Source organism: Sardina pilchardus, chromosome 6, assembly GCF_963854185.1.
Source record: "Sardina pilchardus chromosome 6, fSarPil1.1, whole genome shotgun sequence".
Lineage (NCBI taxonomy): Eukaryota > Metazoa > Chordata > Actinopteri > Clupeiformes > Clupeidae > Sardina > Sardina pilchardus.
The window spans coordinates 26834345-26850563 of record NC_084999.1 but is presented as its reverse complement, the minus strand read 5'-3'; the positions used below and the strand labels follow the sequence as shown (position 1 = coordinate 26850563).

Sequence of the window (16219 nt, the reverse complement as noted above, 5' to 3'; positions counted from 1 at the left end):
CATTCAGAAACACCGCAAATCTTTCTCAATTGAGGTGTTTGTGTAGCATCTATTGTTTGCTTGACATTTAAAAACACGATTAATCTCTATCTGGGGATGGTTTGGTGAAGAACAGCCCTGGTCTTGAGCTAACAACATGGCTGCCGTTTGATTCAACCAGCCTTCCTAGCACACTGCTTAGACCTATCCAGTCTTTCTGTAGATCTGAGGAGTTGTGAAGCAAAGGGGCCAGACAGACAATACCTGGGTTTCCATCCAATCTGAATGCGGATTTTAGCAATCTAACATGAAATTCTTTGTGGAAAGTGGAAAGTCAAAAAGGAAATGTATTAATTTGAGGAGGAATCTCCCTAAAATCTCCCTGTGATCACGTCTGCTAAAGTTGTCCAGACAATTTGAGGTTTGGAAAAGCCCCAGCTGCTAACAACTCTTGCTTAAAAGCATGAACATTTATGATTCTCATAAGCGGACGGAAACACAGACACAGACAATTCCTTCAGCATTTCCATGAATGAACTTTAAAGTTGGACGGACACCTAGCTCTGTCAGTTAGGCCATCCCAAAATCAAACTAAATGTATGCACCTTTCAACACTGGTATAACTGGGATTCCATGTACATTTCGACAACTTAAAGAAGACATCCTAATGGACTACAAGCACCTAAGGCTCCTCCTGTGTGCTTGTTCATTTCTGGTGGAACGTTAACGGTGTTATAACAGCATGATCCTGGTGGAGCGTTAACTATGTTATAACAGCCTCTTCTGTTATATTCTGCTCCTTACATCTTCACTCCAACACTGAATATCTTGTTTGCCCAATAATAACAATTTGAACCAAACATAAATCCTTCTTTATCATAACGTGCCGATTCCCTTGTGCAACACCCAACCGGGTCGGTGTAGACACTAATTACATTAACAACTTTCAAACACACCTGGCTCCACCGGAAATAAACGAGTGCACAGAGCGCTTTTCGTGCACATAGCCTATTGGAAAGACTTGCAAAACGCATCGAATCTTCTAATGTGCTGTGAAATTCAATTCCTTTGGTTGAAGGGAGGTGGATTAACTCTCGATTTGCATAATGTTTAACACCATTAAAGTTGATGGAAACAATGAATTTGTGTATTTTCGCATTCATTGCATTTCTACCTGCATGTTTTCCTTAAACTTTACCCTGACGAGCTAAAGTTTTGATCTCAAAGCTAACTCGCATAACACATAGAACTGGAACCCGTGGAGATGCAGAACCGCACTGTTATGAACACACACAGAACATGCAAATGAGCAGAACGGAAACACAGCTATTGGGAAACACAGCTATTGAGAACCACTGGCTGCTATTCCCACTAGCACCTGGTCAATTCAATTTGTTTCCACCGGCTCCCTCCTTTACAGCCTGTCGGCAATAAAATGTGGACCCTTGATTTGCCATCTTCATCTCAGGCATTGTGAGGAGGGACATTTTCCAATTACGACCTAATGGATTTCTGATGCGATCGTTAACTTGCTCACAATTGTTCTTTAATGGTTCCATTTCTCAAGGCCTAGATCTGCCACCCCTTCCACACTGGGGCCATCCGAAGTGTTTAAACATGCCATCACCTTTTTATTATGGTCCCACCTGGCAAACGTGTCTACTATTTATTTCTACCAATTGGCCATCAGCTCACACTAACTTGTATTTACAGCAAGGCACTTTTTTTTGCGCTGGCCAAGCGAATGCAACTGGACATTCCTATCCAGTGACATTTGGGGAGGTTTTTCAAGCCATCAGTCTCAACCTCATTCAGAACTGCTTCTTTTCCATCAGAGTGAATAAACACGTCACGATTGAGCGTTTCAAATGGTCCCTACAATTTACTCTGCCACTTAACATTAAAAAAAAAAAATCATTGTGATTAAATCGGTCAGATTAACAAATACCTCACTATCTTGTGCAAAATAATAACAGTCTTGATCTTCATAATGATGCTTCGGAGACTTTTCTGCACATTTTCTCCCGACAACAGTTTTCATAGTACACACTGAATTTATCTATGACCCTGTCCTGTATCAATCAATCAATCAATCAATCAATCTCAAACACAAATCACCAATTTGACACCCATAGCTCAACATCAGGGCACAGTTGCAGGTTAAAACTCTCAAACACAAAAGACTGTTACTCCACAGTATGAAGACAGACTTAGATGGAAAGCATATGTAAATCAGCTTCACAGCACCGTGCTTCTACAGTGCTTTACGTGCACACCTGCTCTGTGCTCAAAAGTCGTGCAGTCACTGGGTGTGTGCTCTGTGCACCAAAAACAAATGACGTTTTTCCTTTACATGTTGAGCTACCGAGTGCATTTCTGGCAACCCTAGCCAGTTTGGCCTGAGAGCAGGTCAGGGGGTCTTACCTTCTGTCGTAGCCCGGGCCGTAGGGGTACTGCTGCCTCTGTCCCATAGGGGGCATGCTGCCCAACGGACCTGGAGGGCCGCGGTTGTAGGCTTCCCCGATACCGCTGTTAGGGCCTTGGCCAGAGGGAATGAACTGCTCTCCCACTGGAGGGGGAAAAAAACACACACACACAAACTTTAGCATCAGGGGAAAACTCTTCTCTCGGGGGGGGAGCACCGTGACTGGTAATTCAATTCCATTTATCTAATGAAAGAGAGCCATTGATGATACACATGGACTTAATGACCGCAATCATGGCGCTGATACCCTGCAAGTGATGGATGCTGTGCTTCCCAATTATTCCCCATTAACTTAAGAACAGCAGCTCCCCCCTCCCCTGGCGTCCATGATCGACTGTGTTGCGCTGCTGATGCTGCATTACCTTTGCGCATGCCACCGAAGGGGTCCTTGTTGGGCTCGTAAGGCCCCATGCGGCTAGCCATTTCAGGGGTGCCCATGCCAGGCTGGTAGCCCGAGTTGGGCGTCATGGCGTTCCTCCTGGAGAAGGCTGGATCACTGCCATCAGCGAATGGGTCCTGAAGGTTCACACTGCTCCTACGAGACAGTAGGGGGTAAGACATTGTCCAAAACACACACACACACACACACACACACACACACACTAGAACAGTGTGGCTGCAGATGCTACCCTGCTGCACAACTTAAAAATGCCATCCAAGAATATGGTGGAATTGCAGCCTGGAATTACGGTTACCACACTGTGGAACCGACCAGAAAAAAATTGATAGAGAAAATAACCACATTCCTGCTTTGAGTTACTTCAACAAACATCAAGCTAACTCCACTAACCACAACAACCTTGGGAGAATATTTGCAAATTGACATACACAGGGAGTTGTCCTAAATACATCCTGTTTTCTGCTCTGATACCCCAAAAAATACCATAATGGAAGAGTTTGCGCTACATAAGTCATTTCTGAAACACAAGAAGACGGACTAGAGGTCCAAGTGACACACCTGCCGCCAGGCATAGGAGGCATCTGAGTGTGGGGGGTGGAGGCCGGGGTGGGGGGCTTCAGGTCCCCCCCCTCCGCCATGGAGCTGCTGGTGGACTGGGGGGTCTGGGGACCCTGCAGGGATCCCGAGCCGGCTACAACAGAGGGAAGAGGAGGGAGTTAGCAGAGCGGGACAACACACACAAAACACACAGATACTCAGCCTTCCAAATATGACTAAATGTCTTGTGCGGCCTAGTATATACCGTAATTTCCCTGACTACTAGCCGTGGCTTATACATTGATTTAGCGAAATTTCTTCAGCTATGAGATTAATACAGGGGGGGTGCAGTTAATATGGTGTTAATATGGTTGTGTTTCTTTTGGCTTATATACGGTAAATTACTGTAGTGACACAGGTTTCTAATTTCATACAAATTTGTAAGGTACAAGCAAACCCTTGCTTGAGGCCAACACAGGCGTGTGCGAACACACGCACACACACACACACACACACACAGAGAATTCACTCACCAGGCGAGGGTGGTTGGACCTTTGCCTGGTTCTTCTTGCTGTCAGTGTTGAAGAACTCCGGTGGCGGGTCCTCTCCGCGCTCGATCTTGCACTCGAAGGCGTACAGACACTGGATGTACTGCTTCTTCAGCGAGCTGGCAGCACTGCTGGAGGTGCCCACGTTCAGGTTGGTGGCCAGCTCACGCCACTTCTTGTTCTTGTTTACCTGTGGCGAGGAGAGAGAAGGTGTGAGGGGAGAGCTGAATCACCTAGAGAGAGGACATTCAACAGCAATCAAGGTCCGTCACGATATCGATATTGAGGGTGTACTTCTCAATTATACCACTAAGCAGTGCTTCAAAAACTTGATGCATCAATAGATTCCTGACACATCCTGGCTAAGACTGGAAAAGTTGTCATTCTCCTTCCTGCAAATGGTGGCCATTGATGCATCGGGAGTTCAAAGGGAAGTGAGTGCTCCAAAATGGTTCCCAAACCTGTGTGAGGCCTCCGATCTCCTTGACCGAGATGTAGAGGCGGAAGAGGTCAAGTGGCTTGCGGCCTACGGCGGGCAGGTTGTTCATGCCCATGGCCTTCTCCTCGATGAAGCCCAGGTATCGGTCCACCCACATCTTCCTCTCCGGCTCGGGGCCCATCTCATACAGACACGTGATCTTCTCGTTGGTCGTCGTCGATGAGCTGGACTTCTAAGACAACGGGTATGTCCCAGGGAATGCAAGGACACAAGATGGAGATCAGGGCCAAGTATATGCAAACATCTTTCAGTATTTGCAACTATGGAGCTCTGAATTGGTGCTCCATCACGTGGACCACCTTCTAATATCTATAGCATGTCTAAAATCAAGTGGCTGTGCTGACAAAGCACCAACCTTGGACTTGGTCTCGGTCTTGGGGGTTCCTTCCACCTTGTTGTTCATCTTCTGGGCCTGGTTCATTTTTCCATCGAGGCCAAACTCCGGGCTAGGAGCCATTCCTAGAGACAGACACGGGGAAATGAAGTTATGTCCAGCACAGCAGAACTCTGCTTGGCTCCAGCGGTCATGCAAGATATCACCGTACTGTGCCTGCGCTTCCAGGAAATTATTTTAAAATCTCAAATTCAATCTTTACTTTGTGCAAAAGATCACTGATGGCTACCAACATGATCAAGATGGTGAGAAAACTGAAATCGTGGACAGGTGTATTTCTCTACAAGACGTACAGGCAACCAACTGAGCTGAGGCAGTTAAAAAGTTCTAGTCTAAAGGTCGAAAGATATGAATATCAACAAAAGTATGAAATTACTGTTATTAAAAATTGGAATTACTCAGACACTCTTAAGGACACAAAGTGCACGTCTCTTGAGATAATAGCGCTGTTATTTCCCGATATCTTGCTGTCTGACTCAAGTCACAAGTGTGGATCTTACCACTGCTGTTATTGGCCATGTTGCCGCCCATGGGGAAAGGGGGGCCCTGGGCATTCATCATGCCTGGCATGCTGTTCATGGATGGGCCATAGGGAGGACCACTTCCCATCATGCCCGGCGACATGTTGGGGTAACCAGGCAACCTGCGAGAGAAGACACCGATTATAATAAAACCATCGTGAGGCTCTGGAACTTAAGGCTGAACAACCTAATCTCAGGCTTTAAAATCACTCTCAGTGTGCATATTACTGAAGCATTCAACTTCCTGGTCATTACTTATTACGAGGCCACCTCAGGATACTGTACACCACACCATCAGGATTCTGAGTCTGAGTGCTACGGTCATGGATCGTGTAAGCGAGCTCCAATCCTTTCTCAAGCTGCTGTCAACACTTATGATGTGCAAATACAATTCACTTCAATACAGTTCAGTGCTGCACTGCTCTGCTCTGCTCCTGCCTGTGCGTGCTTCATGCATGCCTGGCCCTGGTCTACCCTCTCTCCAGCATCGTTCCTCCACAGGACAGCAAACACCTGCGAGATGCAAGAATAGAACTAAATACACCTGCAAAAGAGAACGCTGAGGTGCATTCCAGAACTTTGAACAGAAGTGGCAAACGTGTTTTGTCTGAACAGCATTACAGTATTTGTGCTCAACATTCCAAATCGTTCAATTACAACAGAAACTGTTCATCCGAAGTCCATATATGTTTGCAGAGTATTACCTCCGGAGACCATTCGCAAGTGTGAACAAACAATCGGAATGCACCTCAGGTTCCAATGGGTGTTGGAAAAAACACTATCTGGTTAACAGACTTGACTGAGAAATGAGAAGAGTGGTGAGCGATGGGGTAGAGACAGTATGGAGATAGTTCATTCATTAAAATAAGCTGTATTTGACGTGAATGACACTGTGTGGTTCAGCCGACCAATGGGCTCTATATCTGATGTGAATAAGACTGCAGCCAATCATATGTCATGTGTATGGAGTTACGTTATATCTTTAAATGCATGCTCTTAATGTGGCATATAGTAGTTATAGTATGTCCTGTCGTATAGAGTTAGATTATAGCTTGTACTATACTGTTGTATAGTGTATGTATGCAGGAGTCAGTTGGCATCATAAATATGTACTACCTGTTGTGTATAGAGTCAGTTGGTATTAAATGTGTACTGTACCTGTTGTGTATGGTGTCAGTACTCAGTTAGGTATTAAATGTGTGCTGTACCTGATGTGTATGGTGTCAGTAGGTATTAAATGTGTACTGTACCTGATGTGTATGGTGTCAGTAGGTATTAAATGTGTACTGTACCTGATGTGTATGGTGTCAGTAGGTATTAAATGTGTACTGTACCTGATGTGTATGGTGTCAGTAGGTATTAAATGTGTACTGTACCTGATGTGTATGGTGTCAGTAGGTATTAAATGTGTACTGTACCTGATGTGTATGGTGTCAGTAGGTATTAAATGTGTGCTGTACCTGATGTGTATGGTGTCAGTAGGTATTAAATGTGTACTGTACCTGATGTGTATGGTGTCAGTAGGTATTAAATGTGTACTGTACCTGATGTGTATGGTGTCAGTAGGTATTAAATGTGTACTGTACCTGATGTGTATGGTGTCAGTAGGTATTAAATGTGTGCTGTACCTGTTGTGTATGGAGTTGGTGGCTCCATGCTGCATGGCAGCGGCTGCTGCTGCTGCTGCTGCGGCTGCGTCAGGTGGCTTCCTGTTGAGGCCTGGAGGCGGGCACATCCCAGAGGCCACCTGAGGGGGCATGTTGCCCATGTTGGGGCCCATGTTGGGGCCCATGTTCGGCCCATAGGGGGGTCGGACGCCCATCTGCCCCGGTGGCATCCTTCCAGGGGGCATGCCTCCGTAGGGAGGACCTCCTCCTTGGCCTGGCATGGGGTTCATTGATCCGCCCATGCCAGGACCACCAGGGTAGTTGGCATTGGGCATGCCACCATATCCAGGTTGCCGGGGGTATCCTAAGATGACAGGAAAGACCGAAAGTCTATCATTGATGCCGCAACATACAACAGACAACAAGGCTACATAAATTGCACCAAAGCAGACGACGCACAAAAAAAGGAACTTAAAAACTCTAGTATTAGATCTTATTTCCAAATTCAACCTTAAAACATCTACTCTTCCGAAAGCCTAGAGACAGCCCTCAGTCCCTTTACCCATCCCATTACATCACATCAAAAATCATTTAGCCCATTCTGGATGTAAAACAGGTCACTATCGTCCTTAACATTTGTCACAGCTCCTTAAAAAATATATGGTAAACTCTCTTTTGGCCATATAGATGAACACATCTTGATTTCGTCTAAGAGTGACGAGGCCTTCAGCCCGGTCTGAGCCTGTGACGAGCACAGGCTGTAGATTCACTGCCCAATGGGGGCGTCTATCTGGCTCGTGGTTTGGTGGGTGGGTGAGTGGGCGAGCAAGCAAGGAAACAAGCAGAGGCTTACACAGTCCTACAGTAAGCAGACCCAGCAGCAGGCTAGGCTAGGCTAGGCTAGGCAAGGCTAGGCAAGGCAAGGCAAGGCAAGGCAGCAGGCAGGGAGGCTGATGTGAGCCAGGCTACGTCAGCGGCGTCTTTTCTCCGGGACTAAAAATAGCCTCAGTGCAATCTACTGGGCCCTGGCTCAGACACGAGCGCTGAGGAGCTGTCTGGAGGGCCGCTTGTTTCGCAGAAAATCAGAAAGTTGCACTTTCACCCTAAATAACCCACAGTCCAACAGAACTGTGGACAGATGACTTGTCCTTGGTGTAAAACACAAGATGACTTCATTAGAACAAGGTATTTAAAAAAAAAAAAAAAGACTTAATTTCATGAGAAGTTTCTCATTTCTCCAGACGTTATAATTCCGCAATTATCATCCATGAAAACGGATTTCAAGGCTGCATCAACGATAACAAACTCCAGTAGGCTAGCTCTAACCAGCGCTCTCCACGTGGCCTCACACAGACTCTGCTGAGGGCAAAACCGCTCCACAGTCAACCTCACATCTCCTTACTCAACACCAAACAAGGCCTCAGATTTACTTTACAGATTTACAAGTCAGAGACTGGCAATGATCGTGTCAATAACTTCTATTATTACGTAGGTCATGCTCAAACTAGTGCACGCCCACAGCGACAACGTTCTCAGCTACTCTCTCTGTTCGCTGATTGGACTTATATATTTTTGTCTTGAGAAAAAACGCGAACATACCGCAGACCCAGACGACGTACTGAAGGGAAATGAAAATTAAGCAGAAGTACGTAGGAGGGCGGAGCCAGGCTATGTTTTTTTCAGGGAGAGCTAAAAAAAAATCCTATCATATTGCTATCTGTTCAGTTACAAATAAGTTGCACCAAATTCTTAACAAAAATCTCCATCATAACTATGTCTTCCACTGGATCCCATTTTACAACGGAAAAGAGGCTGTGCCTACATCACTTCCGGTCACTGAGGTCAAGCATGGGGGTCTTACCTTGAGGGCCATACTGGCCACCCTGAGGCCCAAAGTTCCCCATGGAGTTGTTCTGCTGATAGGGCCCCATCCCAGGATGCATCTGGGCTCCCGGAGACTGTCGTGGCGATAAGGCAGAGGCCGACTGGGGCGAACCGTAGGGCATCTGGGGGTTCCTCTGCAGGAAGCCTGGAGGGAGGAGAGGTCGATAAAGTCAAAAAAAGATAGAAAACTTAAACAATCTTGATCACTGACACACAAAGGTCAAAATGAGGTCTGATGTACAGTATAATACGCTTTATACACAAGAGAGCATTTTAGGCAGTTGAGGAGGACCATGAAGAACGTGAGTCTTCAGTGATGGATTCTGCACAGTACAAATATGGTATTATTTGCCCAAACATGGTTGTCGGTTATGCTCCCGTTCGGCACTTGTCAGTGACTGGAATATGAGCAACTGTTAAACTGTACAGTAACACCGGTGGCATTGCCGCCATTAGAATGTCTAGGGTGGCCAATCACCTCTCTCCTGGGCCATGGCAGACTGGTTCATGGAGGGGTGCAGGATTCCGTCCGACTGCACACTGGGGGGTCGTGGGGGCATCTGGTTCCCTGCGCAGCAATGATGCAAAAACATTATGTCAACCCCGTCATCCCAAGAAAACGTCAAGTCACCCCTCTGATCACAAGCCAAACCTAAACATTTCTACAACTGGACTAGAGAATGCATTGCTGTACTAGCGCTCAACACCAACAGACCACACCATGTAAGGCTCAGAGAACACATTTTAACATCAGGTCTTTCTCACCCCATAATTGGCCAAGCCTAACCACTTGTAACCCCTGGGCTAGAGGATCTGCAGCCAAAGTAGTCTCACCTGCAGCTTTTCAAACCATCACATCTTTCGTTTCCATTCTGAAGCTGCGCAGTGCCAGGAGCTATAGGGTTCCATAGTTACTGCCCCATAGAGTCCACACATTTCATTGCTCAAATAAGACAAAATAGGATGTCATCTACGGAGATTTGTACTGTATGAGAGGCTCCTTGGGGAAATACAGACTTGCAACTGAACCCACAGTTCAGGGTAGGGACGTGATGGGAAGGTATTAGGCAAAGATCAGAGTGTGTGTGTGTGTGTGAGTGTGTGTGTGTGTGTATATTTCAGCTATAATACCCCATCATCCAAACAAATAGGGTGCTTTGCCTTTGGACCAAAATAACTCATTTCAGTGGAGAGGTACACCTCACTAACCTAGCTCACTCGTCACATTTTAGAGGTGTGTGTGTGTGTGTGGTGTTGGCCAGTCCTACCTGGCATGGTGGCAGGGGAGAGCGGGCCTGAGCGGGACGCGGTGGCGCTGGCTGGCGAGCCCACAGGGGAGGGCGAGGGCCCGCGGATGCCCGGCAGGTGTGGCGAGGTGTGGGGGGAGAAGGGCGACTGCGCCGGGTTGCTCTGCTCGCCCTGGCTGCTCGACACGCCCGAGGTGCTCACGCCAGGACTGAGCGCGCTCTCCGCGCCCGTGGGCAGGTCGTCAATGGAGCCCGACAGATCCTGCAGCGCACGGAGAGAGAGAGGGGGAGAAGCTGGGGTTAGACACAGGTCCATTTTACCCAACAGACAACGTGATGTGTGCAATGGTGACCCCGCTCAGTGTGGGAGAACCCACAAGCTGAGGAGGGTGACTGAGACAGAGACAGAGAAAGAAAAGGGGGAAGGAGGGAGAGTATGGAAATAGAGAAAGGGAAATAAAGGAGGAGCGGGACCACAGTCCCCACAAGATGGAGAGAATACCTCAGATCAGTGCTGATTACAAAGTGGAAGGTGTAACAGTCAATCCAAATCACTCACAGGTTTAATCAATGCTTGAGCCATTTTTCTATACAATTTACTTAGAACAACTCCTGTAACTAGAGCCATTTCGAAGATATATAAAAAACCCATTGATTGCTGTATGGTGCTGCTTTAGGACATTGAATGACCAAATATCACTAAATAAGTAAATAAATAATATCACAACCCCTTCCTCTTAACATGTTTGACACAGCATTCCAGGTTGCTATGGTTTCAGGATGGCATGTGTAGGCTACTACCAAAGATCCACTTTAACCCTCTCTGGTACTACTATTCCTCTCCAAGCTCTCTTCCCATAGACACAGCTCTAGTCCCAATGAGGTTCCATTCAGAGCTCTTCCCATAGACACACAAATCTCTAGTCTAGACCAGGTGCATGAAAGGCACTCCAACACTGAATAACTTGTTTGTCTGATAATAACATTTTTAACACGCACATTTAACACGCACTAATTGCATTAACAATAGTGCCAAACAAACAAGCGTAGAGAGCCTTTCATGCACGCAGCCCATGAGGTTCCATTTAGAGTCTTCCCATAGACACAGTTCTAGTCCCAAAAAGGTTCCATTCAGAGCTCTCTTCCCATAGACACAGTTCTAGTCCCAAAAAGGTTCCATTCAGAGCCCTCGTCCCATACACACAGCTCTAGTCCCAAAAAGGTTCCATTCAGAGCGCTCTTCCCATAGACACAGTTCTAGACCCACAGAGGTTCCATTCAGAGGTACAGAGGAGCCAGAAGACAGTCGCGACAGACAGATAAATATTGACAACTAATCAATGCGATGCCAGATGGTGCTCAGCACGCCGCACATTAAAAACAACTGTCGTGTTCAGGCTCACCCTCTCTTCCTGAGCAGAGTCGGCATGCAGAGCTCTACTATAAAACCACACTATGCACAACAGGGCAAAAGACACGAGACGACACACAGGTGGCGACTAACGTAAAAACACAAAAGTAACAAAACCCAGGTCTTTAGTTTATGGGCTGCGTTGATCTCTGGGTCTGGAAACATGGGATTCAGTGAGACGAGAAAGAGCCGTTCAGAACTCTTCCCTTCAAGTCGTCTAGGGAGGCCTGTTGAATAAAACCACCTCAATTTTCTGGACCACATCTCCACTCACGACTGAAGAGCGAACAGGCAAAAAGTCTGCTTTTATTCCGCAAGCTTGGGACCTGTTACCGAAATGTTAAAGCAGAGCCATTGTTGGGGTTTGTAAAGTGATGCTCTGAGCAAGGCTCTACAGACAGGGTTGAACACAATGTTGCAGTGCTTCTTCCTTTAGGTATTTTGCCCTACATGGGACACAGATGTTCTATTAAGACCTCAAGAAAGTATAAAATGGTGAGAAAAGGGGTACAATTGTGGAAAAATGGGTAAAATGTGCGACATCTGAAAAGGATACCGTAATTTCCCGACTATTAGCCGCGGCTTATACATTGATTTTGCCAAATGTCTTCCGCTATGAGGTTAATACAGGGGGGCAGTTAATATGGTTTTGTTTCTTATAACTTTAACATAAAACACTGCCCTGCGGCTTATACACAATGCAGCTTATATGCGGGAAATTACTGTAACACAACTTCATAAAATCCATATTCACAAAACAAATCCTTCAAATCAGAAAATCAGAATATCATCCATTGAGGTGGGTTCCACACATACTCATGGGGAAGAAAACGCAATCTCTTCAAAGCAGTCCAGGGCAACAACAACAACAAAGCAGAGCTCTCTCAAATACGATCACTAATAATAACTGCCAATAGTAACATTCCTGAAGTAGAGGGGAGGATGGTGGCGAAAGGCCTGCCTCTCTCAGAGGAGTCGGCCAGCTTGGCTTCTTCAGGACCAGCACAATCCAGTCACTTTTCTTTCTACCCAAGTACTTTCACTCACTCACATACACTCATACAATCACTCACGCTCCCTCCCTCCCTCCCTCCCTCCCTGGGAAACTGCTTGACACACTTCCCGCTGGGTCGTTTTACGCACACACAGAGAGACGGAGACAAACACACATGCAAGCCTGCACACACACACACACACACCCTCCCTCAGGCTCCCGTCCTTATTTATCTCAGCCAGGAAAAAAAAAAAAGAGAAAAAAAAGCGTCCCTCTCGTTGCTATGGCTACAGTGGTTGAGCCGCACGTGTGCTGATTCAGCAGGCACGACTGCCCCATCTGTCAACACACACACACACACACACACACAGCTGAGCTCAAGGCATGTAAAAACAAACTCACACACACACACACACACACACACACACACACACACACACACACACACACACACACGGGACAGCAGAACCCAGGCTCCCTGGCTGCAGGCATTTCTACAAACGACAATCTTATTAGAGTCTCCTCCTATTCTGCTCCCCTCAAACCTGGAGCCTGTTGCAGTCAGAAGTACCCCCCCCCACACACACACACACACCTCCATACACACCTTCAGTGAGATGCCAAGGTGTGGCCACCCTCTATGTTTACTCTCTACTTTACCGCTTAAGCAATCCTATGTTTAAGTCCAAGTCTAAGAATGTGTTGGTGCCCTCTAGAACTCCACATTGTTATATGGAAAAGCCAAACAAGTAAATCAAGCAAATAAGATAAACAAAATCAGCAGTACCCCGTCAAACTGGCCCTCTCCTTTCTGAGACACATGTATTACAATCAATAGACGTCTCTTTCTTAGGCAACAGCAAGATACCACTTGGGCTCTGAATTCATCTAAACAGGCACAGGCTTGAACAACAGAGTTTGTTCAGAAAAGTGAAATTCAATAAAGTCTTAATCTGGCATAATATGCCCATCAGATTTAGTTGGGCATCCTCGTCCTCCTCCCCAAAACGTTCACCTACTCCTTCAAAACGCTCATTCCACCATTCAGAATGCCTGACGTCAGTCCTCTGGCTTCTGATTGGTTGCCTGCGCGCCTTCACTCCCTGTGGTGACGACCAATCAGAGAGTTGGGCTCATATCTCAACCTCTTCCAGAAGAGCTTGACGGCACAATGCACCAATTTCATGAACTTGGAAACAAAATGTAACATTTCCGAGTCGTTTATTACGTTATTCCTTTAAATATGTCCAACATCATCTTCCTAGCTTTTCTCATGTACCATCAGAACAGTTCACAACCAGGGTTTGATCAGATCACAATAAAATAATGACAACATGCAGACACGGTTAATAGAACAATATCATGTGTGCAGTGGGGCCGCCACTTGCTGAAAAGCCAGCTGCCAAACCCACACACACAGGGATGGCTTTAACGGAGTACAAGAGAAAGGGGACCAGGGGGTGTAGAGAGAGACCACGGGAGATCCCATAGGACAGCAGTGTGCAGGTCGCAGAGAGAGTGCATGAGAGTTAAGAAGGAAGGAGAGGAGGGGAAGAGGGGAAGAGAAAGAGGGAAAAGAGGAATGAAGTGTGCGCAACTCACAGGGAGGCTGGAGGGCCGTCCCTGCATCCCAGCTTCCTCGGAGGTGCTCTTGCTGGAGGCCAGCGGCTGGTTGGAGGCCGGGGCACTGGACTGGGAGCTGAAGGACTCCTGGGAGAGCTCCTGCTGTGAGGAAGAGGAGGAGGAGGGGGAAGAGGAGGAGGAAGAGGGGGAGGAGAAGAGAGGAGAGAGAATGTGTGAGGAACTCAGAAAACACACCACGGTGACACAAACACAAATGCATAAATCCAACTCTGCAGAGAAGCAGGAATAACCGGATAGAGTAGAGGGGAAAGTATGATACATATTCCCCATCAACACACACACACACACACTCTTAAAGGGCAAAATTTAACCTCAGATATATGATTTACCTCAATAAATATTAATCAATTGTGCTGTCAACCAATATGCAGATACTCTGTAAATGAAAGGTAGCTCCAATGAGAGACACTTGGGCTAATACTTATTACTAAAACAGAAGACTACCTGAGGAGGTGGAGGGGGAAATCGCTGATAAGGTGACTGCTGCTGCTGCTGCTGTTGCTGCTGCTGCTGCTGTTGTTGTTGTTGTTGTTGTTGTTGTTGCTGCTGCTGCTGCTGCTGCTGCTGCTCTGGTGGAGGTTGCCGCTGCTGCGGAGGCTGCTGCTGAGCATTCTGGGAGTAGGGCCCGGACTGCCCGTGGCCCGGGGCCTGCTGGGAAGAGGCCGTGGAGGTCTGGGGTGGTGTCTGCTGGGACGAGGGCGGGATAGGGCCCTGCTGGGGAGGGTAGCTGGGCTGGGCCTGTGAGGCCGGTGGAGCCTGGGAGCTCGCCTGAGACTGCGGCTGGCTCGGAGGCTGCGGCTGCGGCTGCTGAGACGGGTACGGGGACTGACTGGCCTGGGGAGGCTGCTGCTGAGCTTGCTGCGCCTGCTGAGCCTGCTGCTGAGCTTGCTGTGCCTGCTGCTGCTGAGCCTGCTGATGCTGAGCCTGCTGAGCCTGCTGGGCGTACGGCGGCTGGGACTGAGGGGGACCCTGCGAGGGCCCTCCTGCCCCCATGGGGCCCTGGGCGTGGGGAGGCATGTGGGGCTGCGGGTAGGGGGGTCCGCCCGGGCCGTGCGCCGAGGGCGGCTGGGAAGGGTGCGGCTGCTGGGGGTAGGGGCCCTGAGCACCCGGCTGCGTGGGAGGGGGCTGGGGGTACGGAGACGGCTGCTGACCCCCGTGGGGGTGCGGGCCCTGCTGGCTGTAGTAGGGCTGCTGGCCCTGTCCTCCGTAGCCGCCTGGTCCCTGTTGGCCCTGCCCGCCATACCCACCTGGTCCCTGTTGGCCGTAAGAGGCCATCTGCACAGAAGCAACAGGCAGCAGTTAGAACACACAAACGAGGAGGAAGGCTACCTCTCCTGCCATTAGAGCCACGGTGCTAAGCATAAAGAAGCACTTCGGTTTGAGATAAATGATGTAGGCCTAGAACAAAGAGGGTCTGAACGCTCTGAACCGGTCTTGGTCTAGACCAGGGGTTCCAAACCTTTTTTAAGCAGGTGAGCCCATTTTGAGGTCACAAAATGTTGGCCCCCAATCATTCAGTTGAGAGTGGTATGTTCCCCGAAAATATTGCCTGGTTGTTTTGTGACTTTGATCGTTGATCATGAAAATGGGGGTTTTCAGAGTTTTATTTATTCAATGTATATATTTGCATGTAATGTACTTGTCAATTGCAAGATCACCAATATCTCAGCTGACCCCATTTGAATTTCAGGAGATCCCACATGGGGTCCCAACCCCAAAGTTGGGAAACAATAGTCTAGACATTACAGAATGAACAAAGAAACAAAACGGCACATTTAAAGGGGTGTTTACCGACCTGCTGTCCATACTGCATGCGCCCCTGCATGCCCATGGCGTAGCGCTGAGGTCCTGGGGGGCCGTAGCCCTGTCCAGGGTAGGGTCCGCCCTGCTGGGCGCCCGGAGGGGGGCCCTGGTGGGGCTGCTGGGAGTAGGGGCTGCCTGCGCCATACGGCTGCCCCCGCATCTTCATCTGCTCCATGGAGCCTGGAGGCTGTCAGGAGGAGGACAGGTAGAGCAGAGGAGGCAGAGAGAGAGAGAGAGAGAGAGAGAGAGAGAGAGAGAGAGAGAGA

General features: G+C 48.0%; 1 protein-coding gene across 5 annotated transcripts in view; it reads right to left on the bottom strand.

Moving 5' to 3' along the window:
- Positions 1 to 16219, bottom strand: part of arid1aa (AT-rich interaction domain 1Aa) — a 33685-nt gene that overhangs the window by 5971 nt on the left and 11495 nt on the right. For 2 of the 5 annotated variants that reach the window (XM_062539246.1, XM_062539251.1), the window contains exons 2-15: positions 15946 to 16140; positions 14595 to 15425; positions 14109 to 14231; positions 10123 to 10363; positions 9333 to 9422; positions 8832 to 8999; positions 6992 to 7334; positions 5343 to 5485; positions 4804 to 4907; positions 4411 to 4620; positions 3935 to 4139; positions 3423 to 3555; positions 2827 to 2999; positions 2404 to 2548 (exon numbers count right to left, since the gene is read on the bottom strand). In XM_062539246.1, the coding sequence (XP_062395230.1) occupies positions 2404 to 2548; positions 2827 to 2999; positions 3423 to 3555; positions 3935 to 4139; positions 4411 to 4620; positions 4804 to 4907; positions 5343 to 5485; positions 6992 to 7334; positions 8832 to 8999; positions 9333 to 9422; positions 10123 to 10363; positions 14109 to 14231; positions 14595 to 15425; positions 15946 to 16140 (3104 nt within the window). The remainder of the gene's footprint in view (positions 1 to 2403; positions 2549 to 2826; positions 3000 to 3422; positions 3556 to 3934; positions 4140 to 4410; positions 4621 to 4803; positions 4908 to 5342; positions 5486 to 6991; positions 7335 to 8831; positions 9000 to 9332; positions 9423 to 10122; positions 10364 to 14108; positions 14232 to 14594; positions 15426 to 15945; positions 16141 to 16219) is intronic. The other 3 variants (XM_062539250.1, XM_062539248.1, XM_062539247.1) reach the window with 3 other exon arrangements.